General features: G+C 36.2%; 1 protein-coding gene and 1 long non-coding RNA gene across 5 annotated transcripts in view; one reads left to right on the top strand and one right to left on the bottom strand.

Moving 5' to 3' along the window:
- The window catches only part of LOC107074537 (uncharacterized), a 44,378-nt gene that overhangs the window by 1,198 nt on the left and 17,616 nt on the right, over positions 1-25,564 (top strand). For both annotated transcript variants that reach the window (XR_016175996.1, XR_001476896.2), the window contains exons 3-4: positions 251-1,479; positions 1,925-2,302. This is a non-coding gene — a long non-coding RNA (uncharacterized LOC107074537). The remainder of the gene's footprint in view (positions 1-250; positions 1,480-1,924; positions 2,303-25,564) is intronic.
- On the bottom strand, positions 4,915-11,698 carry LOC107074536 (mitochondrial pyruvate carrier 1-like). 3 transcript variants are annotated; one of them, XM_089170618.1, is made up of 4 exons: positions 11,316-11,698; positions 10,939-11,020; positions 10,456-10,556; positions 4,915-10,231 (listed from the first exon to the last, which is right to left on the bottom strand). In XM_089170618.1, exons 2-4 carry the CDS (start codon positions 10,995-10,997, stop codon positions 10,068-10,070), a joined length of 324 nt encoding a protein of 107 aa, XP_089026744.1. In that variant the 5' UTR covers positions 10,998-11,020; positions 11,316-11,698; the 3' UTR covers positions 4,915-10,067. The 3 variants fall into 3 exon arrangements, with proteins under 3 accessions (XP_089026744.1, XP_089026745.1, XP_015191542.2); XM_089170619.1 differs by having other exon boundaries at positions 11,454-11,698; XM_015336056.2 differs by having other exon boundaries at positions 10,939-11,698.

Here is a 25,564-nt window from a genome sequence, read left to right as displayed (position 1 = left end):
AATTAATATATACTATATAATATATACCATAGTATATATTATATATAATTAATATATCATATATATTATATATATGTTATATACTATTTAAACTATATATTTAAACAAATAATTTTTATTTTATCTCTCTTATATTATACTTTTTGATCAGTTCAATTAATATTATGTGTTTCAATCCAACTTTCGATAAACATTTATAAACAATTTTTAACATATAGTATGAGATTAAAAATGTTACTATCCATTGCAGAAGATTAATTCTCCACCCCTTCGATATAAAATGCTGCAGGGTATCCCTTTTGTGGGTAAACCCTTTTTTAGGCACCCCTTTTGTAAGATACCCCTTTTTGCGAGTATCTTTTTTTTACTTTTGGATACTACTTTTTGAGACAGTTTTTACCTGTTCTATATTGAACAAGAAATATTGTCATTTTTTTTTTCATAAATGTCTATACAATGTAGAATGAATAAATTCTCCTGGTTTAAAGGGGTGTGTGCTAGAGTTAAAAAACGTGAATCAAGTTCAGCTTTATTCTCATTCGTTGCTAGAGGCTTTACAAGGGGTGGAGCTTACTTTCCCTTCCACTTTGCATCCGATATGAGAAGAAACTAAAGGGTAGGCAGTCTTACGTTGAAGTTGTATGAAAGAGGGTAGTTTGCTGAAATGGCAGCATCGTTATTATTTTCATTTAAAATACACCTGTTATTTAATAGTATACGAAATAGTATTTGAAATAAATATTTTTGAAAGCTTTCAAATATATTTTTATATAATAACGAATTATTACAAAATATGGATGGGCCGTTTATTTTGAAAGTGGCCTGATTCCGTTTATGTTCGAATCGAGATATTGAAAGGTTTGCCTTTCAATGTAATTAAAATTATACGTACAAGATATTAACGAGTTATAATGCTTGCGTGTATCTAAAGGTGTTAAATTTATAGTTCCTGTTAAAATAGTGGCAATTATTAAGTGAATAATATGCGTTTTCTTACCAAGAATGAAGTTAGGCCGCTTTCAAAATAAACTTTTTCATTGCTTCATTAATCAGCAAATTTTCATGTTACCAAATTTTCATGATTTTTAATATATTAATAACAAATTGCTTCAGAATGAATAGATCATTTAAAAATGTAACTATTACGTTAGCTAATTCGATTTTTTTGGAAAATGAAATTAGACCACTTTCAAAATAAGCGGGTCTCACATGTGCTGAAGTGAAAGTGTGAAATTGTATTATATTTAGTACTACAAATTTTGATATTTGTAAAATGAAAAATGGCTGTCTTTTTAATATAATTTTATTACAAATAATAAAATATTTAATTGTGACTGAAATTTAAAGTCTCGTATGATAACATTATTGCAAGAAACTTTGATCTTCCATATTGACTTCCTACAGTATCGTAATAATTCCGAAAAATGCTGCAAGATGTCGCGGTAGAGAATGTTCATTGTTTTACGGGAAAGTACACAGGTCAGTCAGAATTTTGAAAAAAATACATTTTTTAGAGTTTCTAATAGTATTATTTTTTGAGAATATACTTCATGTATGTACATGTTTTTGCAATATATATCTTTAAGTGTATTAACATAAAAATATTTTTTGGCCTTGCATATACGTATATAAATACATACACACATTAAAATATAATTGTATTATTAATTTAACAAATAAATGTACGAATTTAAGAGATTCGTGTATCGTTAAGAAATTAATTGTAAGTAATAATAATCTCTCATAGGTATTTTATATCGTAAACAAAATGTTAGGGCTAAAGCAAATGTAAAAATGTTATCGATATAGTTTTAGAGGGCTGAAATCCTGAGAGTTGAGATAAACGCGAAATAAATCTATTTCTTTCCGTCTACCCCTGGAATCGTTTCGTCAAAAGCCCGCTTACCTTTGTTCGATGTTTCAGAACTCGAAGGCGTTTTCGATAAAGTCTGCGAGCTCACCAAAGGCGTGTTTGCATTTCTCTCCCTTTGGGACATCGTCTCTGGCGCGCAATTCCGAAAAGCCGATTTCAATTTCTCGTTTCCTTCTATAGGGAAAAAGAAATCTCGAGTGACAGACATGGTTCGAAGAGAGATAGAGCAAAAAAATACGAAAAAGAGAAAGAAAGCGAGGGTGAGTTCACCCTGGGATTAGAAGAATCGCGTAGACAGGATCCGCAACATGCGCCTCTATCCCAAGGACTCCCTACATCTTCGAAAGTCCCATTGCATTGATCCTTCTTCAACCATCATCTTCTTTGCTTATCTCAACTTATTCTGTGATGTTAAGGAACCATGGACCGGTAAGTGAAAAAAATATTATATTTTATTCAATTCGGATGATTCAAGATTATTTTTATATTATTTTTCTTTTTTATCCTGTTGTTATTATTATTATTATTATTATTATTATTATTATTATTATTATTATTATTATTATTATTGTTATTATTATTATTTAGAGAATATGTGTTCGAGGAACGAATATAAAGAGAAATTCGAATTCTCATTGAGATTTCTTCGTGTGTAACGTTGCTAGGTGGTATAACGATGAGCTTCGTTTCCGTCTCCGGTCTTCACAATTTCTGCCCCGTCAACTCCATTCTTCCGCGGTCTGGCTCCGTATGTCTTGCCTCTTTTACGTCCTAGACGTGAACGAAAAGCTCAGAAATTCTAGTTAAGCGAAGCTCACGTTCTTAATGTATCCGTAAGTATTAAGAATAGCATTAAGATAAAGTTTTTACAAATTTTTTTCATTAATTAAAAATTTTCTTAGAAATATTTCAACAGTTAACATTTGTTCAATTTGAAAATGTAAGTAACAGTTAACTAAGGACAAGAAATACCATCGATGATTCTGCGCGGGTAACAAGGAACAGAAAATTTTTCCTAAAGAAAAAAAAGTCGCGTTTTATGAGCAACAAGGAATGACCGAAGAGAGTTGACTTTTCTTTCTTTCTCTTTTTCTTGCTCTAGAATACAGAAGATGCTTTTCGTCGGATATTTTTCATTCCTGGTGTGCAGCGCATAAACACATTTTTATATGACACAGGAGTTGATGTATCTTTCCCTCTTTGGGATCTGGTTCTCGGTTGGAATAGAAGCCTTTGTTCAGGGTGCTGTCCGTGCTTCTTGATATTCTGGTGGCGCCTTCGTCCTTTCGGGACGTTCCATCCTTGCCACCCTCGATTTCTCTTTTTTGCTTTTCCTTCCTTTCCACCCTTGCATATGTCCTACGAGATCGTCGTCGTCCTCCATCGATATATACTTTTCCTTCGACTAGAGAGAAAAATTCTAAAAGACTTTTCGCACACGAGAATCGCGATGGATGGATGATCCAATTCGATTCCTTTTACCCTTTTCTAGAGTAACGCGTATCTAAAGTAGAAAACCATTCGGCATGCTTTGTCGCTAAAAGATTCTCCTTTGAGTTTTCTCTCTTTGTACAAGGAGGGGGCACTCTTTTGCTCGGAGAACAGACCCAGCCAATAAAAACTTTACAACTTCGTAATGAATGCAAGAAATAATTATCTCATGAATACATTAGTTTTATTATCTCTCGACACGAACGAGGACCGTAAAAGAGGCATTGGATAATCTCGAACCCTTCCCGTCTTACTTATGTTTCTCTCTTCTCATATCCTTCCCTCCCTCCCTTCCTTTCTTCCACCTTTTTTCTCTTTTTTTCCTTTCTTTCTTTCTCATTCTCACGATCGATATCCTACGATGTTATCCTACGTGATAATTCTACGATTTCGCTATGCTAAAACATCGAAATCCGCTTTCTTTTGGGTAAAGGAGAAATGGAAAGAAAGCTTTTCAGTAATCTCGCAGCGTCAGACGAGAGATCGAAGGACGTGAGGACCGATAACCTCGACTTCGAACGCTATAATAAAACCCCATTAGTCTTGCTACCTCGAACAATAATATCGCTTTTAAATTTGATCTCGTTGACGATGGTAGACGTAGATACTGATAGATCGCGAGAATAGAGGAACGGGGTTAAAGAGTAAAGGGGTAGAAGGAGAGTTGGAGGTAGAGTATACTCGCATTTACGTCATTTATCGTAGAAACTTCCTTCGTTTGGCTATATCAGTAGAAAACCCTTTATGTGAATACTGCGAGATGCGGAGGAGATGGAGAGAAAAAAGAAGGGAGCTTGAGAGAGAAAGAAAATAAGAGGAGGGCGAGCACAGGGCTCGTGACACAGAGTGATTGATCGTTGCCTCGCGACACCCCCGTCTTACTTCTAGAGTGGATAAAGGGGTGGAAAAAGGAGTGGAAACCCTTTCACGCTTTCACGGATCAGTCACAGGATCACGTTTTCAGCCCAACCTTCTCGTTTCCTCAAGCTCGAAGACTCGCTTCCAAGCAAGCTCGACTACTTTCGTACAAGGCACATGCATCACCCACTGTCCTACCGGACGACTTTCATCCCCGTTCCTTTTTCCACTCTCGTGAGATCGCATCTTCAAGATTGAGAGCATAATGTTTTCCTATGTAATATTCATTTTAACGAGGTGATTTTCTTTTGTAAGGTTACTTACATATCATTTCTTCTTCATCTTCTTACTATTATTAGAACTTTGTCCTGTTATCTGAAGTAGTTATCTTTTCTTTTTATCAAGGGTAGATTGCTAGCTTCACTCGCGAACCATTATAATTTGTCTGAGCTTGGGACCAACTCTAATTTAATAATTAATTATATAGGAGATATATTTTTTCATAAAATAATGAAAGATAATATTCTTTTTGTTGATATCCATCCTATTTTCTCATTCGTTTACGCGGCGCATGTTTCTCCGGAAGCAGGAGCAGAGACGACGGCGTCTCATACATCAGGACACCTAATTCTTCCTTTCGTTCGAGTGTAACTCTTATATCTTATCCATTTAGAAGTTCCATTTTGCTGCTTTCACCCAGCCAACCGGGCTGTCGCTATTAAAACCGACGAGCCACATCGTCGTGTCATTGATAGCCTTTACTACTTCTACTACTTCTCTCTCTCTCTCTCTCTCTCTCTTTCTCTTTTTCTCTAAGTTCGAAGCTAACGAACGAAAAGGGTTTCGATGAACGTCGATAAAGCCGAGGGCAACGTCAAGGAAATCGTTTTCTTGCGTTTCAAGTAAAACATTTTCTATCGTTCTCGATACGTCAAAGTTCTAACAATAAGATCGATTTATGAAATCGATATTATCGGTAAAAAAACACTCGAATAAATCAGAATAATCCGATAAATTATTATTTCGCGTCTTATCAATGACGACGTTTTGATGCACTTTTTGTTTCGTTCTTTTAAATTGTTGTCTGGTATCTCCCCCTTGCCACCTTCTGCAAATTCTGTTCGATCGATATTACCCCCTTCTCCCCCCCCATCACTCAAATAACGTACTCTCTTACCAAACCTTTCACTTTTCGTTTGAGTTGAAAAATTTGTCGTACGTATTCTCCCAAAAGAAGTTTTACTACAATATCAGCTTGGGTATAATCGATTTGTGGAATATAATAGGTGGAATCGTAATAGAAAGAATAGCTTTTAGTCGAATGACGATTTCGTCGAATCAGCTATGAAGAAGAGGAAGAGGCACACGGATACATAAGACGAAATTGGATATTGCTGTTAAATATTTGAAAAAGTTTCGATCTGTAGGATTTGCTTGATATCCCATGGGAAAATATACCTACTTTTCCACAATTTTTTTCCCATTGACCCTTTTCGATTTAGAACGTGCAATTAGTAAAAGAGCTTTTTATTTTTAATTTTTATTTTTTTATCAAAATTTTTTCCTATTTGTCGTAAGGATAGGTGATACTTTACATTACTCATACGTTCACCTTGCTATTCATACTTGCTGTTTGCAATACAAACACCAACAAAAAAAGTGTAGGGGTGCGATCGTGTCAGAGAAATTACTCTCGCGCATACCTCGTTTGTGTAACGTTTGCTGCATATAAATAATCGATAAAACCTTTAATGGCCAGAGGCGATACCGAAACGTTTGATGCTCTTTCGACCTCTTGCTCTCCTAGTACTATATTTAATGTTATAGCGTTGCCGATAATTTAATAAAATATATTACCCAAGATAGCTTGCAAAACATATTTATATACATATATATCTACTATGTGTATCTATATGTGCGCGCTTGCGCGTCTGTACATAAACATGTTTCCGCGTGTACTTACAGAAATATCATTTTTACATTGACGATAAGTTTGACTTGAAACAATTCGATAATTCCATATAAGAAAATCGAAAATTCATGATCGAACTTGTACGTTCGCGACATAAGGGAATGAACATAGGCATTGGTCGGAGAAAATTTAAAATTGAACATCCTGCAGAATGTAAGGATCTAAGTTCTTACGTCGGTCTCCATCTTGACTCTGATCGGGGAGAATGTGTTTTTTTCCGCGCCCTCGAATATACGTCACATGAATAAAAAATATCCTTCAAAGTTGCCAACCCCAATCTTCAAACGGACGAGACCCCCCCAGTCCTTATCTCGAGCAATCGTAAAAAGGTAGTTTCAAGTTCTAAAGAAATTGGGTATTCGAAAAGGTCTTTCTTTTTTTTTTTGTTGTTGTTGTTGAACATTTACATGAAGAGTATAGGCACAATATTCGACCAATACTAAAAAGGTGAGATTAAAGAGAGAATTCAAATCGAGACGTTTTCAAATCGAAAAGTCGAAAACATCGATTTCGGCCAGTCCCATCGATAGTTTCTTTTTCCTGGAAGCTAACCCTAATATATTGGATCGAATTTACGAAGGGATGGAGTCACGTTGCGCCAAAAAGAAAGAAAGAAAGAGAGAGAGAGAGAAGGTGGATGGATGCTTCACAGGAAGGGTCTTGCTAGAAACGTTACGGGTCATAAACCATCCTCGCTTTCTGAAATCGGTTTCTAGCTCGCGCTTGCGCTCATCTAAGAAACACGCGCGTATTTTCCGCGCGCGTCCTCTTATTTTGCCTTCTTTTTATTCTTACTCACTCTGGGGTTCCTATTCGTTTCGATAACACTTGTTTACTTCTTTCCGTGTCCACTTTCAAAGTAATAGAATCTTCGATACAGAAAAAAAGAATGAATCATCTTATTGTTAGTTAGTACATCATATTTTTTTTTTGAGTTGTTTCTTGATTTAATTGACAAAAATATACAATGTTGGCAAGTATTTAAGGGGATGACACGCAACATTGCAACCCTTATGATTTTTTAACCGTGAACCTCGTTTTCACGGACTTATATTATGGTGTACCACGTCTCGGGTGCCATGTTATTTTAGAGGGCTGATACGAGAACTTTTTTTTTTCTTTTCTCTTCTATGAATCCACCAGAAATAACTATGTTTCCCATGGCGTTCGACTCTCGAGTATGTACCTTATGTTGTTATCCCGTCGTTGTAATACTTTCGGCCTCGTGATCGAATTCTCTTGGAAAATATGTTTTCTACGCAAGATAGAATTTTCACAAAATGTTTTATCTCGTTCTTGACCGAGTCGTCGAATGGAAAAATAAACGGCTTCCCTTCCTCTTTGATTTTGACAACGAGAACAAATTTTTACCTATACCTACTATATATAATATTAGGTCATCCCAAAAGTTCCTCCTTTTTTTTTAGTAATTTTACGTGCACAATATTTTTTAGGTTGAATAATTTAAAGTATAGAAAAAGGTAAAATAGAGTAGAATCGATATTATTTAGTAAAATATTGTAAAATACAATATTGTTTAACTTATCATCAAAAAAAGGAAGAAATATTTAGGACAATCTAATATATTTTTATGAGATATTGAAAATTAATTTTTCAAGGTAATAAAAAATGTTATTCACATAGAAGAGTATGATGGAAATGAACAAATTGTATTTGAAAGACTCGAATCATTATTTTCTATAATTTTATAGGCCTATATTTTTAATAAGAATTAGTGTAATGAAATTTAGTCTTTTTAGTTTCATAGTAGGTACGTAAGAAATTCGTCGAATATTCCGATATCTCAGGATGCTCTCGAGAACTGTCTCGGTTTAATGTATGTCTCTTATAAAGGCGAGGGTTGCGTTTGATTCATTTCACCCCTGAGGGTGCCCCCATCTCTTACAGCAGGGTGGATTCGCCACGCGTATCACCAGGGATGATTTTTTTTTCTTTCAAGTCAAACGCATTTTGCTCGTAGTTGCGCGAATCCACCCTGTAAGACTTTACATGGTCGTTATAAGCTAACGCACTTCATTTAAAGATCGTCGAACGACGAAAAGTCTCGGATAAAAAAATAAAAAAAGGGAGAAAGGTCCGGTCCATTTTCGTTTTCTTTCTATCACTCCCTTATGTTCTTGTCCTCGGTTTTTTTTTTATGGACCGACTTCATATAACTATATATATATATACAAGTATGTGTATCGAATAGGCGAGGGTGGACTTTACAATCGGAGGGTTGCGTCTTTTTCACGCTCGACGTGACTCGCGGCTTTTCGCGTGGTTTTTTTTTTCATTCGATTGAGTTATTCGCTCGACAACTCAAAAAAGGGAGGAACACGGGGAAGGGGAAACGGGGATGTCCTCGCTTTTAAAAAAAGAAACGTTTTCCCTTTTCTATCGAGTTAAAGTAAAAGAAAATATGTGTGTTTGGAAGTAGGAAAGAATCGAATCGGTATCGATTCGATGGACGTATCGATAAGCAAAGAGTGGATTACACTTTGTCAGTTTAACGCGAAGGAAGGATTCGGAGTCCCTTTTTGTCGACGGGGGCCTGTTCTTCGTGGTGGAAGGAAAACAGGAAGGTTGAGATCGCGTTCGAGATCGTGGCCGATCGATGGGATCCTTCAGTCGCGTTGCTTTGCCCTTTCAATTCTGGCCGATTTGGCTCGATCTCTTACGACGAGAGAAATCGGCCTCGGCAGTGAGAGGGAAAAGAACAGAATCCTGGCTTCTCCGGGCATGTGGCAAATTGCTGAACGTTCTCCGTTCTTGAGGGGACTCGCAAAAGAGAAAGGAGAAGGTGGAGGAGGACAACGAGAGAGATAGAAAGTTGGTGAGCGCGAAGGAAGAGGCGGTGGGTAATCTGTGATTCAAAGAGAACGATCCATCTTGCAACATGCCAGGATTCAATCGTCGGCATTTGTTTGTGAAATCAGTCCCGAAGGAATCCTCCCTCCTCTTTCAGCGTTCTCCTTCTCCTCTTTCCCCCATTCGCCCAGATCTCCTAACACTTTTGAGATTACCGAAGATTGGAAGAGTTTTATTCTAAAAATTCGATTTAAATGAACGCGAAGGGGAGGGATTATGTTGATGACGCGTCGAGTGGGATTATTTAGTTGGACGAATGCAAAAGAAGTATTACGATAGGCGAGAAACTAAAGAGGGAGGGAGTAACGCATGATCGGAGTCCAAGAAGGGCTAATAAGGACATATATATTTATTCGGAAAGGCGGCGGGGGTGGATTTTATGTTCCATTCCCTTCTTTTTTCTTTCCTCTAGCAACCAGATGAGTGAGAACGGAGAGCCGTTGGCTTAGCATTTGGAAAAAGCAGGGATAGATTCGTGAGTCTGATCCGTGCCAGATCCCATAAAATGACCCCGAGCACGATCCATATACGATCGAGAGAGTAGCCCTTCTCGAAACAGCACTATCGCATGAGAGAGAGACTACCCTAGCAAAATTATTGCTCTCCTTACATATTCCTACATAGCGTAGCAGAATTGGGGCCACCGGCGAATAAACTCGTCGTGCCCTTTTCGATTCGATTGGAAAAAGGAGACACCGAACGACCAGGGTGTACGAGCTACAAAAAAAAAAAAAAAAATAAGAAAACACATTCGAACGTACTCCCAAAGCTTCAGTTCTTTCTCTATCTCTTCCTTGGATGTTTCACATGTTCTACACACGAAGTAACGTCCAACCGAATTTCTATGTGCTTTTTATTTGCTTACTTTTTTTACGATTCCCATTCGCCCATATTCTATGAATTTCTTTGTTTCCAACATTAAAACTATGCGAATAAATTCAATTCTAATTGTAAAAATCTATTTATCGTATCTTCATCATATGTTTAGCAATCGAACGATAATTATTCTTCCTCGAGTGGCTTCGAACCATAGTGATAAGCAAGATATCGATATCCTTGTATTAATTGTGCCGTTACGTTAGCGCCATGGCATGCGAAAAGTAACATGTTCCTTGGTTTTACCATTACTGCAAATCTCATGAACGTCATCGAGTATAAAGCAAGGGCTGAAAAATAATAATAACAAGAGAATCAAATAATTTTCTTGTTGAAAATGAAAGATGGATTCTTTATAATATTCTTTTTCATTCTTTCTTTTTGATTTTTTTAATTTTATTTTCTCTTGGTCATTTTTAGAAACGCGGTCGTTATCCCGAGACTTCTTCGTCGCGATTATTACGAGAGACGTCGAGAGAATTCTTCGAAATGATGAGCTAGTGTTCGAACTTACCCAAAGTCATCTTGCCACTAATGATCCTTGGATGCTTTTGCGTGTCTACTATAGTTGCTATAGGTATCATCCAGTTGAATACCGGTCCCCAGAAGTGTGTACTTAAAGAGTAGTTCAATAATAAAGATCGAGGAAACGATAAATGCAACATGGCTAAACTAGCACGAACGAAATTTCGTTCTCGTTTTTACTAAATCTATACTTTGATTTTTAGCACGAAAACACGCACACCAAAGTTTATTCTTTTCTCTTGGTGATGATTGACCATGCGATCTGACATAATGAAAACTTTCCACAAGAATGTATTTAATTCGTGTTCATGGTCACGTGAATTATTAAATCTTTCTTTTAAGTGACTAAGCAAACAATATGATAAGTACATATATATATATATATGTATATATATATGTATCACTTCTTTTCTTAATCATTTAGTCGTTCAAGGTTATATTAATTAAAGTTTCAAAAAATATATATACATACCTCATTAAATAATCTTTAGTCTCTTTGCTGAGCAATAATTTGTATTTTTTGTTGGCCATGATGATTGGAATATTAGAATTTACTATAAACAAACAGTTAGAAGTATTTTTTTTATACAAAATTCTATGTGACATATGCTCTAGATCGATAAAAAAAAGTTTGATAAATTAATCTCACTTTGTGGATTACTTTGAATTATTCGATATTTAATATATTTTTTTTTTTTCTAAAAACAATTGAAATAAATTACAATATTCATTCTGTTTTTAAAATGAATTAATATTAAGCATAAATTAAAAGCATAAAAGCGAAGTAGGACGATAGAAAACTTCGATATAATCACTTCGAGAAACTAATAATGATTTATCGAAACATACAAAAACTCGTCTAAGCTTATCTTCGAGTGGCCGCTTCATAAAATAAGAAAAAAAAGAAAATAGAAAAATGATAGCCTTGATTACGATAACAATTGCACCGATATTAAAACGATAAGTATATCAAAGAAGCGAACGCACTTTTCTTTATGACTGACAATGAAACATAGGAAACGAAAGGATGCTTCAAACTCTACTGGCTCAATATTGCCAGAAAACTATTATCTCGAGTTCGAGATCTTTCACTGACAATGAAATGTCAAAGAGATAACGAAAGATATGAAGCTCAAAGAGAGATAACGCGTTGCAATAAATTTTTTTTTTGCCTAGTCTTTATATTTGTTACACAGTGTATTAAGTTAAAAAAAGTTATTATTTTTTATATAATTAAACAAAAAATATTAAATAAAAAAAACTCAATTTATATTGTATTAACCCTTTGATTGCTGAACACTTTTAACTAACATGTTTTGTAGGAACGGAATAATTTTTATTATTCACCAAATTATATCTAATAATTAATATAATTAATTAATATATTTATATTTTCCATTAATATTAACAAACACGTATATGCGTTTATAGCACTCTAAGGGTTAATTGCTATACCTTTAAATAATAAATATTTCCAAAATAATTATACATATTCTATACAAAAAAAAATTGCACTTTTCTATGATATATAATATAATACATAATGTAGGGTAAATTTTGTTGAATGACCTTTGCTAGCATCATGACGGATTTGTGAATCCTCTTTTCACGCATAATTTATCGTTCAATTGATCGCTCAGCTTTTATTTATCTTCTTTTTTTTTTCTTTTCTTTTCTTTTCTTTTTTATCGGCATGCGTTTCTCTTAGTTCGTTGGATTCACGCAAACTTATTTCCCCCTATTCCCTTATAATAAATGCACAGGTTATTATTTCGCGCGTATAATATTGATGGCGTTATGAATGTTGCATGGAGGGGTACGTGTCGTCCTGAGCATAGCTCGCAGGGGGTGGAAACCAGCTAGAACGTTTGTGGGAAGAGGATGAGATACACTGGTAACGAAAACGCATGCGCCAATGCAGGAATGGTATTATTGATCTGGAAAGGGGCGGTCTACGGAACCCTCCGAACTTCAACGACGTGTCCACCCGGTCCTAGCACCCCCGTACTATGATTTTTATAGTACGATAGACGATTCAAATATTCCACTATTCTTCGCGCCTAACAAATCACCATTATTTCTTTTAAAATCTCATTTTTTAAAACTATCTACGTTTATTATATACCAATTAAAAATATCTATCATTTTATTTTTTACACATAATAATGTATACATTTTTTTGATATGCATCTAGTATATTTTATTTCTATTTCTAGAAATGATATTTTATTTGTTTATTTTCTCTCAACAATATGTTGGAAAGTGTGTGCCAACGAAGTATGGAATTCAATGTAGTTATATTATCTTATCTCGCGGAATATATTTTTTTCTTGCTTTCACACGATCAACGAAAGCGTACGAGCTCCTCCTTCTTGATAGAATAATGGAAAGAGAAGTTGGTATAAGAGCCTTAAGTGGCCGCACCTGCGTCTTCTTCTACTTCCCTTGCATATGCATTCACGTATGTACTGTGTCAGTACAAGGATTTCTCTACCACCAAAAGAAAAACTTTATTCAGAGGTCCTTCACATGGCCACCACCATCCCGGCCACTCAACTGTATTGCTACTATTTTCTGAATGTCTCTACTTTTTCTTATTTGTCAAACATATTTTATACAATCAAACGTTTATTTACAAATTCTAAATTATCTAATCAATTATTTGTTGTTCTAGCAATAAAAAACTATAAATTCAAGGATTCGTAGAAATGTTTGCTCTGAGTCATTTTATTTATTTTCGTTTAACTCGTCACAGCGATAATGTAAATCAGGCTCATTGTGCGGCATCCTTTCTCTCCTTATTTATGCACTAGCCTTTGGAGTAATTGTTCCATCAGAGGGACTTTCCTCACTGAAAGAAGAAGAAGAAGAAGAAGAAGAAGAAGAAGCCTTCCTTGATGTGTACCGCCTCCAACTAAAGCAGTGTCTTCACCGAGAATCGTCTAATCACAAATCCCTTTCCCCATCACCACCATGTTCACTTTCTTTCTTTTCCTTTTTTATATCCTTCTCGTACCAAAAATATTTTAATTACTAATTCAAATTAACGATTCGAAATTTTTTCATTCTAAAAGTTATGTGCTCATATATAATAATAAAAAAAAAAAGGAACAAATATTTTATTAGGAACAGTGAGAGTACCGTTAACATACTTAATTGACTAGATGTATCATTGAACGAGATTAGAATCAAATTTCCATTTACACGCACTTATCAGTATCCTATGCGTTTATGCAAGCGTTCTTAATTACTCTCGTATTTAGTAGCGAGACGGACTTAATGAGCGAACGTAATGTGTGGATAATTGCTAATCGAATTTCGACTCGAAAAATGGGAAAGAGAGAGAAAGAGAAAGAACCGGAACCATCCTCTCTGTTTGCTTCGTTGCTATGTAACTTTCCTACTGTATTCGGATAATGTTTTTAATTATCCGAAGTTGAGTTTAAAGTACGACAACCGGCAGACAGGCATCATAGATATTATTCTACGTTAATTTGTTTTACAAATTATTAATTATTCGGTGTAAATAAAGGAAATAAAATAATTCGACTACTATCATACGTCAATGTCATTTTTAACAGATTAATTAATTTTTTTTAATAAAACAATTTATCACGCTAAAAGATCTTCCGTATGATAAAATTCCTTTGGAGAATTTTTTTTTTTCATTTTTTTAATAGTTTTTAATTATTTTTTTTTTACTAACGACGTGTTTTCTCTGTTATCACGAAACTACAGTCGTTGAGTTGAGTTGCGTTGCGTTGCGTTGCGTTAAGTATATCGAAGGAAGAGAGAAACGTGGGCGTATCGACGAACTTAGTGCCACGTGCAATCTCCGAAAAGTGCAATATAAGGAAAAGAGAATTATGAGGGCTAGCTGTGAATGCGAGCCATTATTCCGCGCCATAAAGCGATTTCAACGCGTGCGCACAGAATTATATTTCTACTATTTAGCATTGGTCAAGAAAAGATATCCAAGTAAAATACGTAGAGCTTTTTCTTCGATCGATAGAGAATATAACAACAACAAAATAAGAAAAGATTGTAACTGTGTATAAATCTTATCAAAATATTACACCTTACTTATAAACCAAATACATAATATTAAATTGATAAATAGTATATTAAAATACATCGAAAAGTAAAAAAATATAATCTTTATTGTTTGTTTGTAATATTTATAAGCTCTCGAAAGGTTTTTTCTCCTCGCGTGTTGCATTTTCTTCTTTTTCTTTTCACTCCCATACTCCACCTAACTTTCTCGAATGTAATCACAATATGTATGAGAAAGGCAGAAGACAGAAATCCGTCGAGATACGAAGCTCACCTAGCCAGCACTCAGTTCTCTCATTGGAATTGCAACTAGTCCCGATTTCAGGGCGAACTACATACATTATTCCACGCCCACCGACGGTATAATTTTACGCAAAAGCTTAACTTACCACTTGTCCAGAGAGTTTTCTTTTTTTATTTACAATTCTCCCTCTTCCCCCCCCCCTCCCTCTCCCCTTCCCTATTCTAAGATATGGAAGAGCAACACGATCATTTTTATGAAAAGATAAAATAATGATTTGTTTGCAAAAAAAAAAAAGGTGGGAAAATTCGAAATCTCTCTTCTCATTTTCTTTCTTTTTTTTTCTCTCTCTCTCTCTCTCTCTCTCTTTCTTTTCGCATAAATATGGAGCGCGGACGAAAGCTCCCCAAGTAAGTCTGTCTAGGTAGGACGAATAATATCCGTCGTATTTTCCTTAGCTTCGCTGAATTATTATACGATTCATGTTTCAAATTGACTTACAAAATATAAAAGCGGAAGGAGAGGAATGTTATTGTACGGTGGTGGGGATCAGCACGAGTACGAAGCAAAAGAAATACAAGGGAAGAAGGGACTACGTTATACTCGGTAAGATAAAGGATACTATTTTTTCTTTTTTTTTTTTTAGAGATTGACGTATGATTATAATACTTTGTTTAAATTATCGTATCAATTGTTAAAATTATCAAAATTGGTAAGAAAAAGTTAGTCTATTATTCTACGAAGTTTTAAAACGTTGACGTTTAGGAATCCAATATCTTGAGATTAAGGAAGTTCTATCGGTCGAAAAAGTCGAGTAATTTGACTCCGGTATTTTGGTGATTCTGCTGGAAGCAATTTGTTCGGTAAAACGAGACACAAGAGGGGGAAAGTCGTCTTTTCGCAATTACGTCAAAAATTCTTCCTACTGAAACTCGTGTAGATAACATTTAGATCATTTAAAAAGAATTAATATAATCTGTTCTTGCTAGATGATACTAATAATCGACCATGAAAAATATCTTCCGGCAAGTCGTGATAAGAAGTAACAACAAGTAGGAGTAAAAGAAAGAAAGAAAGAAAGGGAAGGAGGGAGGGAAGGAAGGAAGGAAGGAAGGAAGGAAGGAAGAAGGTCCTCACAGTTTGTTACGGTCGAACGATCAGAAGGAATACCTATGTGTTAGGTAACAGACGAGGAAAGATTCGTCGATCCTCCTGTCTGGCTGATCGGCTTGCCGACTTTCGAGAAGACAGAAGGAGAAAGAATAAGATAGAATGAGAGAAGCAAAGCTGGAACCAATAAAAATGCCCGACATTCTCCGCTTCTAACGGCTCACGGGAGGCTCACCGAAGGCTCACAGAGCTCAGCACGCGTCCTCTTTTCCTCTTGCACATATACACACACATCCTTCTTCTTCTCTTCCTTATTTTCCTCTTCCTTCTCCACCTCCACCTCTTTCCTTTTCGATCCCGTTCGACTTCTCTTACCTTTCCTCTCTTCTTCCGTTGTTTCCTCTTCCTTGTCTCTTTTTTCGAAGCCCATCAAAGACTAACCAAATATTTGGCGAGGTCTTCGGTGACCCTTCGGAAGAAAAAGGTGGGAGGAGGAGGAGGAGGAGAAGTGAGCTAGGAGTGAATCCGTCGTTTTAAACGTTACTGTTTGACCTTCCGAGAACACGGGCCTCGAATGGAAACTCTCTTTTGTATCAAGTCTGGATTGCGTCGTGATGAGATCGAGTTAGGAAATGACTCTTCCCTCTTTTTTTCTCATTCTGCGTCCTTCTTCGAAAATTGTTTAATTCTTTAAATTGACCTTTCTTGAGGATCAAAGTCTCTCTCTCTCTTTGAAGGGAGATATTGGAAGGAAGATAGCAAACGAGACGACGAGATAAGGATGCTTTTCATGATGACAACAGGAAAAAAAGTAAAAGAAAAAAAAAAGAATAGTTTTTCTTTACGTCGAATGTACCACGTCGAAGCGATAAGTCATTTTGTAAAATCAGAAAGAGAGAGAGAAAGAGAGAGGATCACAGAAAGACGTAAGAAGAGTCGATTTTTTCCTTGGAAAGCTTTCTCTCTATTTCACTGCTTCTATTCTTCACCATCGTCGCTTTTCTTCGGAATTCCACGAAGTAAGGCCATTGATTGATTCCTCGTTAATTAAAGGAGATCCGTACGAAGTTATACACCTTCGAGGTAGCTAGCGAATGAACGAACGAACGAACGAACGAACGAACGAAAAGAGTATACCGAGAATCGATCCTCTGAACAAGAAAGTCTAGTGATTGGGAAAAAGACGATCGGAGATTGTTTCGAACCCGTAAAACGTGCCGATCGAAATCATCTACCTTTTCTCTTTCTCTCTCTCTCGCTCTCGTAGATCCACTTTGCTTGATCGGAAACGTAGAGTTGTGCATAAGTCTCTCGCAAGGATGAATATTCATAGGATGATTCGAGAGGTAGAGAAAGAAAGAAAGAAATAGTCCCGATGAGAAGGAGACAACGAGAGCTCGACTCTCTGTGGAATCTGTAGCAAGAAAAAAACTCAAGCTACTACTTTTGATTTCTTCTCGAAGAAGCACCATCGGCATCCCGCGCATACGTTGCGAAGAATGTGAGTAAGGGGGGAAGGGAAGGGGGTAGTCTCCAAACGAAAGAACATACAATTTTATTAGCAGAACTATAAGCGAGATGCGATCATCTTGGAACGTGAAAAAATGAAAAATTTAGTCGATCAAAGCTAGGCGAATAAATAATTCAGCGAGTATCGACATTTTTCTACGCAACCCCTCATTTACACGATACTACTTACAAAGGACTAAAAGGTGTATAGGTGTATAGGTGTAGTTGACGAGGAACTCGTTCCAAGAACGATCCAAACGATTACTATTTCTTGCTTCATCGAGTCATCGAGATCTATCGCTAATCCAACCACGTATTTGTTCGTCGATGCAATTAGGTATAGCGATTTGGTTGAATCGTTGAATTTAAATGTTAATCGATTTATTTTTTTTTTTATTAAAGAAGGACGAACTTACGAACTGGAGAGATTCCGTTGTTCGTACGAGAAGAAATGCAACGATTCAAACGTATTCATTTTAACGAGCATAGTCAACTTGATCGTCAATGCATTAAAAAACTATATTATCGTAACTATAATAATTCCACGAAGAGAATCAAATGCTGGCAATGAGTTCTCGTCAAAGGCGTGATTAACATTTTCTTTGTCGAGCGCTAATAAATGCGAAATGAACCAATTGTTTTTTCTTTTATTTATTTTTTCGCAATAGATGCAATAAAAGTTTCGAGTTTTGTAAGACCTAAATAGAAAAAGGTTAAGTATGCATCTACTTATCATTTAAAGTAAACGTAAAACACTTTGAAACATATTTAAATTTTGGATTTTTTTAGTATTTCATTTTTGACAAGTTATTTTTAAAGAGAAACTAAATGTTTGATTAAAAAAGAAAAAACCTAATAAAATTAGCCGCTACACGGTAAGACTTTGGCGGCGCGCGAGATGTGTTAATACCTTTTTTTATTTACCTTTATCGATTAAAAGCTTCTTTACGTGTTTTCGATTCGATTCGAGAAGCATTGAATTCGCTAACGAGTAACCGTAATTAGATGGGTATTGGTTCGAAGGGACGGATAACCCTCGTATTCACCCTCTCATTACTCGCAGGGCCCGGTAATTTTACAGAACAGTCAGTCTAAATTAACCGAGAACAGTTTATACGCCAGGAGATACGTTCGACGCATACCTAGCGAGTTTGAAAAGAAGTCAACTCGAACGTAAAGAACTTTCCTCTTTCTTTTCTTATCTGGTTCTTGATGATTCTACGAACGTGTCGTGCAAGGAACGAATTTTAATAAGAATTACTTCGATTACTTGACCTTTCAATACGACTGTCTTCGATTTGACAGAGAATTCTGACAGGGGGGAAAAATATCAAGATAAGAATGAGATGAGGAAAGAAAAAAAAAAGAAGATGAAAAAGAAGGGAAAGTGTGTTCGGTAGATTGCTTCTGATAGATAATAAAAAGGGCATTTTCTCCAAGGGATTGCAGGTTGATTGTAACGCTGCTATCTGTTCTGACCTCTTCCGACGGGTATATTAAAAGTCATGTTTTATTTTGTTTTGAAAGAAGAAAAAAAGAATATGCCCAGTTGCTTCAATTAAAATAAAAAATATAGCACTTCTCTGGTTTCTTTTTTTCGGACATTATCTCAATATGATAATTTATTTGAGGATTATTCTGTCCCAATCATGAGCCGTATGAGGCATAACGCGTGACTTCTTATCCTCGCAAAGTATCGATAAGTTTAGGAAAAAAGCTGGGCTAGGAGCAAAGAAGGAAGGGTGGCTAGGAACGGTGCTAAAAGCAAAGCGAAGGGCTGGAAGATGCTAGAGGTCGAGGGTCGGAATGCTGGAGAACGCTGATAACGCGCTTGTTATGTCTCGAAAGTCTCGTTTTTGCGATTGGCGAGAAAGAGAAAGATAGTAACTATAGGTAGGGGCAGTTTAATTAAAAGAAACCTCCCGTTTGACGAAGCGAGAAAGCTCGAATTCGCTTTATGTTCGAGTTACAGTCGTCTTTTATGACGAGACTACCCCTAGCTTGTTCTTTCTATCCATCTGCGCTACCTAGATAGGCCTAAGAACACTCGGTATTATTAAGTAATATGAACTTTTCTTCTTTTTCCTTTTTTTTTGTTGTTCACCCCCCCTTTTCTTTTTCCTATTTTCTTTATGAATTTATTTATTAATTCATTTTTATTATAGAATTACACCTACAATGTACGATATTTTAATTATATACAGTTGGTAAAACAAGTATTCGTAGATTTACAATTTTAATTAGATTATGGTAATAACTTTATTATTATTTATTATGTTATAATATAATATATATATATATATATATATTAATATTATTACATATTATTCTTTTTTCTATTTTCTTTATGAATTTATTTGTTAGTTCATTTTTATCGTAGAATTATATATTAACAATTTTCAATATTTTAATTCTATACAATTGGTAAAACAAGTATCCGTATATTTACAATTGGAATCAGATTATGGTAATAACTCTAAGCAAACAAATATACGTACTTTAATAGTACTATTGTACTACTAAATCGTTGTAAAAAATTCTCAAGTATCGTTGTAAAACATAAAGAAACGTAACATTTATCGTGAAAAGAAATAGGGGTTCGTGTAAAGCTCGCAAATCATCCCTAAATCGAGAAAGTTTTTCGACGCATAACTTTTCTCCCTGTACTTTAGTGCCTTCTCGTGTATGCGTTTTCTTTCCTTACTCTACGCGTGTTCAAATTCATGTGTACGTATTAACCTACATATACTTTTTCCCGAATGCTCGTCATGTGTCTGAGCGGTACGATCAAACTATGAGAAAAGATTACGAAAACTCGCGAGTATAGTCTCGTGAACATAATTTTTCTATTGTTTGTTCGCTGGCCAATAGCCATTAAGAATTCCGGAAGAAACACACTGGCTGGCGAATATCGTTTGACGAAGTACACTTACCTATGTATTTATATATACTTATGTACACACATATATATTGTATATTTACCTTACAATTCTTGATTATATTTTTTGTTTGATTTTAATTGATCTCTTGATTCCTACAAAACTCATCGAACGGTTACAGGTACATTACAAAATGATCCCTTTCGCAGGCCATTAAACGAGTGGCTTTTAAAACGTTACTCACGATAAAAATCACCCTAGCGTGACGGTACCTACGCCCTTTGCTCGATTAGCATAAAGGGGTTAGAAAGGATTACTTCGTGCGTGCTACAACATGCTTTATGAGCCTCGACGCGCGTGTAACAGGTAGACGAACAGGTGATTCTACCGTGTAACGTAATAATGGCTTAGCTGAGTGCCTAAGAGTTTTCTTTTCTCCCTCCACCCTCCCTCCTCCCGCAATATTCAAAGGGGTTGGAGAATAACGAATGTATAATTTCTATTTCGTAAGTGCATATTAAATGAAATCATACTTGACATAGGCAACACGATTTCCTATTTTCTTTTATCATTTTCTAATTCGTTTGCAAGCGAATGTAAGTGATAAACTTTCCAAAAGAAAAATCATCCATCATCATTCGTCTCTTACACATTTTTCACGAACAGGAATTATTATTATTATATATTTCATTCACCGCATACGATTTTTCCCCCCTAGCTGTTGACGACTTCCGACGATCGAATCACTGATTGCTAACAACTGCGTTCAATCGTTTGGAATAACGATGACCACCACCGCCTTTAACTTTTGCCAAAAGAAGCTACCACTGCGAATCACTCTCTTTACTATTTTCCTATGTCACGTGGGAAAAAAAAAAAAAAAAAAAAAGAAGAAAGTAGAATCGTCTTAAATTAAACGATTAGGTTTCATAGAGAATGATTCGTAAAAGTATAAAGGATAAAACTGTATACAGGGACATACAATTGATCGTACAATTTCATTCTTGTAATCCATTCTTAAGTAGAATCTTCCTTTTATTTTACGAGATCCCAAGGTTCGTTCATTCGCGCTAACCATTCGAGATAGCAAGGAGCTTTATTATAGATCGAGCTACACTTTCTCTCGTTTCTTTCATCCATCGAAAGTTGATCACCCTCTTTGCTTTTCGTTCTGTTTAGTGTGTTCATCTCTAAAACCCACCCCTTGAACCATTTATCTCGATCGTTTGCATCGAACGTTCCATTTTCTCTATTTCTTATCATTCGGTGCTTACTTTATGGTATTCCATGAGAATAGTGTGTAAGAAAGGAGAAGGAAAAAAAATAAGCATTCTCGGTGTGACGTTAAAGGCAGGAAAAGTGAGAAAATGTATCCTGAAGAAAGGCGAGGTAGAGGATGTAGGGTCGAAGACGGGATCGAAGATGGGGGAAGAGAAACGTCGACGGATCCAGAAGCTCGCCATCTGCGAGACACGAGCTGGTGGGAGGGTGGAGGACGAAGGGACGACGACGAAGGAGGTGGTGGTGGTGGTGGTGGTGGTGGTTTCCTTTCCCCGAACGAACTGGTGGGGCTTTCGTGCGGCAATCAATGCCGTTGAATTAACGCCTGGCTGCCCGTTTGCGGGAGAAGTAAGATTAAAAGAAAGAAGAAACGATCGGCGACTAGCTCGTACCGAGCACGCTTCCAACTCTCTCTCCTTTTTTCTCTCTTTCTCTTTCTTTCCCCCTCATGACGCTCCTAGTGGAACCTTCGGAATGTCTATAACGCCGTTCAAGCTTTTCTTTTATTTTATCGCTTGCTTAACCTTCCGCTTTTGATCGACGCGAACAATATCGTCTTAATGCTTCGAAAATACATGTAATCCAAAAGTCTAAACGAATGTTACAAACATTTGTAATAAAAAATAGAAAAAGATTGGATACAATTAGAATGACATAGTATTTGATTTGATATTAAATCACATTTCGGCTATTGGTTTGTCCTAGGTTTTATTGTTCTTTAGAAAACTGTCAAGTGTTTCGATTTTATAAGTATTTATCGCGACGCAATAGTGTTATGTGTGTTTCATCGAAGAACCGATCGGTTCTTCGATGGTATATATCATGTAGAAACCTTTGCTTTTTATGTCGGACCTCTTGCAGCCGCAAAGTATTGGTTTATCGGCAGCTTCGATGGTAAAACCTCTTGTAGAAACCGCATTGTTTGTCTTGTAGCCCGCGATAAATTTCGTCTTTTATCGATGCCAATTGTAATTTGTAGAAAAAAAAAAAAGGAAAAAATGTTAAAAGGGCGCATATTCGCGAGGATTCGTTTAGATTTTTACAAAAATGATAAAAAGGAAAAAAGACGGAGTTAAACTGGGGTAGCTGCGAAAGTTCGATTAGGTAGACAGTTGAGATGAAATTGTAGCAAGAGGTTCGTTCTCTCGTTTTGTTTCATGATATATCGCATCGAGCTTTTATGGCTAACACTTTTCTCCTTGCGGATCCACAGCCGTATCATTTTCAAGACACGCTGGAAGCTCGTCTCAATCAGAGTAGGACCCGTCTACCACCTACGGTGTGATTGGTGGTAGCAATGGATCATTTTTTAAGTCCCGTTGCCTGCACCCTCTCGATAAGGGGACGCCCTCACCCTCTTTCGTCTCGTAAAAAAATCGTTCGCCCTTATACCGATCCGAGGGAGGGACCTTAAATCGACTTTAAAGCCACGACATTGGTCGGCGGGTTGGGTTATGAGTTTTGCATAAGAGTGTGCGCGCATGTGCGAGCCCTTTTACAAGGCTTCGACTTCTTTTTAGCCCTTCTCTTCTACCCTTTTACGATAGGTAGACCTTTCCTCCTGTGGGGGATGTAAATATGAAGGGCTGTACTAATATAATTCTAAACCAACCAATCGCGTTCTTCTACGATGGACTAGCATTTTGTTTTTTTGTTCTTCTTTACTTTCCGTTATGAATTTATGCTTTCCAATTATCAATTCACAAAAAAGAGATTTACATTTATCCTTATCGTACTTCATTATTTCTATCGTTATAATTATTCTATAGGATATAACTTTTATCGACCTATTGCAAATATTAATTTATATTAACATTAGGGAAGCATGACGTACGCAGGAGTCTTTGACGAGGGCTGGGATGATAAAACAATTTTCAACGCGCTATTGGTCGACGCGCAACCCTACGTTTTAGGCGCGGATCGCGCATGTCTACGGACAACCCTTTTTAAGGACTGCCTCCGACCTTTTCCATCTTTAAATTTAAAACATTATTATTGTTGTATTACGTCAATACTAGCAATGAAATATTTCATGAAATTATTTCAAATAATCGTTGTGATTTGGGAATGTAAGTTAAGAAAAATAAATGTTTATAACAGCGTGAATTTTTGGACATGACAATTTCGTATAAGAGAACAGTTAATTCCATGCTGTTCCTGATTGCCTTTGCCAATGTTGCTATAGTTACCGTGAGGGAAAGACGAGTATAGTGTACTATGTGAAGGAGAGTATCGCGAGGATCGTACTGGGGAGTAAACCATAGGGGTGGTTAATGAAGCCAAATCCGTTTACGATGAATGCTGCTATGGGAGTGAGAAAGGACGGTTCGTTAGATGGTTTGCATCGACACGAAAATGGGATGTCTCTTTGTTAGAAAAACGTTTACATGAAATTTTCTACGTTACGATGATTCTGAAACAATGTTATCATTTTAAAAGCGTATTTCTCTTTGTACCCTTACAATGTTAAAAAATGGATCTTTACGTTTACGTTTATCGTGCGAACAAATCGAGGAAGCAATAGCTTTGCGTGTTTCTACAGGGTGGTTCGTCGATTTCGAAGAACACCAGGGGTGCCGTTGGTAAGCGAAATATCGCGTGCGTACGCACACGAAGCTTTTTCTTCTCATCGTCAAGGGTTCCCTGACGATCGTGCTGCTGCATAAATAAGATCTTTCGAGGGTTATCCGTGATCTGACCAACCAACATGCAACTAACTATGATCCAAATTTTCTACTATTATTTTTTACTATTTTTAATTACGAATTGGTTATTGATTTAAAAAGGAAACGTGTATTCTCGATTAAGAGTTACTTTGCGTGAATAAAACAATAAAACTAAAGCGAGATCAGATAATAATCATGACGGCTTATTTTCCGGTAGTGTCCCATTAATAAACATGAATGGAATGGATGAGCTCGCCTTTTTTTTCCTTTTTTTCATTTTTTTCTTCTTCTTTACTCGACTCCGTCTCATTCGAGGTTCGCCGCTATCGAATTATTCTTTATTTCTGAGTTATTCCGAGTTAGACTCCCGTGGTTTCTACGTCACAGCCGGCGAATATATAAAAAATGCGCATACAAAGTTATAATCAAACATTAGCAACAGTTCTCGAGGCATTACTACTAATCTTTTCTACGGAACGTGCGCCGACATAGGGTAGTATACTTATACTATTCTTTACTCTTAGGTTTTGCTAATTAGGAGGCGCCGTCGGCAGTACTAATGAGTGGATGTAAACACGAGTTTGCACCGGTAATTACTGACTGTTTTATTACGCTTATCGTCAATTTCTTATCAATAATCGCGAAATCGTTTGACTCGGGAGAAAACAAAATATTTTGCCACTGATACTTCATAACTCTCTCCCTCTCGTTATTATTTAATATCATTAAATTGTACAAAATTATTCTTATTTTTACAAGTCCAAACAAACTAAAACGACAAATATATTTTTGATATATTTTTTTTATTGTTTTCTTTCAAAGAATCGCGACTGTATCTTTTTAGGAAAGAATCGCTTAGCAACGTTAGACGAAAAAGTCCACAATTTTCGAGGAGACAAAGCGAGATTCGAGATAGAAAATCGGCAAGAAAAATAGCACGACCGCGAAGGAAGAAAGGATGGTGCGAGTAGGTGAGATGTGAGAAAGAGAAAGTGCAAGATGGGAGCTCGCACGTGTACATTAATAGAACATGGTGCTTTTCTTCGCAGGAAACGTGGCAATCGTCTCTCTCTCTCTCTTTCTCTCTGTTTCTCTCTCTCTCTTTTCGGTTTTAGAAAAGTTACCGGCAAAGTAAGAGCACACGGAGACAACCGCGTCGCGTTCTTCCCACAATTCCGAGTAACTTTGCCGTCTTTCGTTGTACTTCGTTTTTGGCAGCAAAGAAGATCTATCTTTTTCGTAAGCGTATACTTCTTCACGCTAAAGTGTTGTCTCTACTACAAGAAAATATCTTTAAAGGATATAAGAAAAGTATTAACTAAACTTATACTACTATAACTACCTTAATGAATATACTTT

The sequence above is a fragment of the Polistes dominula genome, unplaced genomic scaffold, assembly GCF_049000335.1.
Source record: "Polistes dominula isolate Pdom_NZ unplaced genomic scaffold, Pdom_raw_medaka contig_79, whole genome shotgun sequence".
Classification (NCBI taxonomy): domain Eukaryota; kingdom Metazoa; phylum Arthropoda; class Insecta; order Hymenoptera; family Vespidae; genus Polistes; species Polistes dominula.
The sequence above is the reverse complement of the archived record's forward strand: the minus strand, read 5'-3'. Positions and strand labels throughout refer to the sequence as shown.

What these genes read in the sequence shown, in the direction of transcription:
- LOC107074536 (XM_015336056.2), bottom strand. Translation starts at nt 11,072, where the DNA reads ATGTCACATAGAATTTTGTATAAAAAAAATACTTCTAACTGTTTGTTT. An exon ending in ACTAAAGATTATTTAATGAG is followed by an intron (nt 10,557 to 10,938) that starts GTATGTATATAT and finishes CTACTCTTTAAG; the next exon opens with TACACACTTCTGGGGACCGG. An exon ending in TAGTGGCAAGATGACTTTGG is followed by an intron (nt 10,232 to 10,455) that starts GTAAGTTCGAAC and finishes ATTATTTTTCAG; the next exon opens with CCCTTGCTTTATACTCGATG.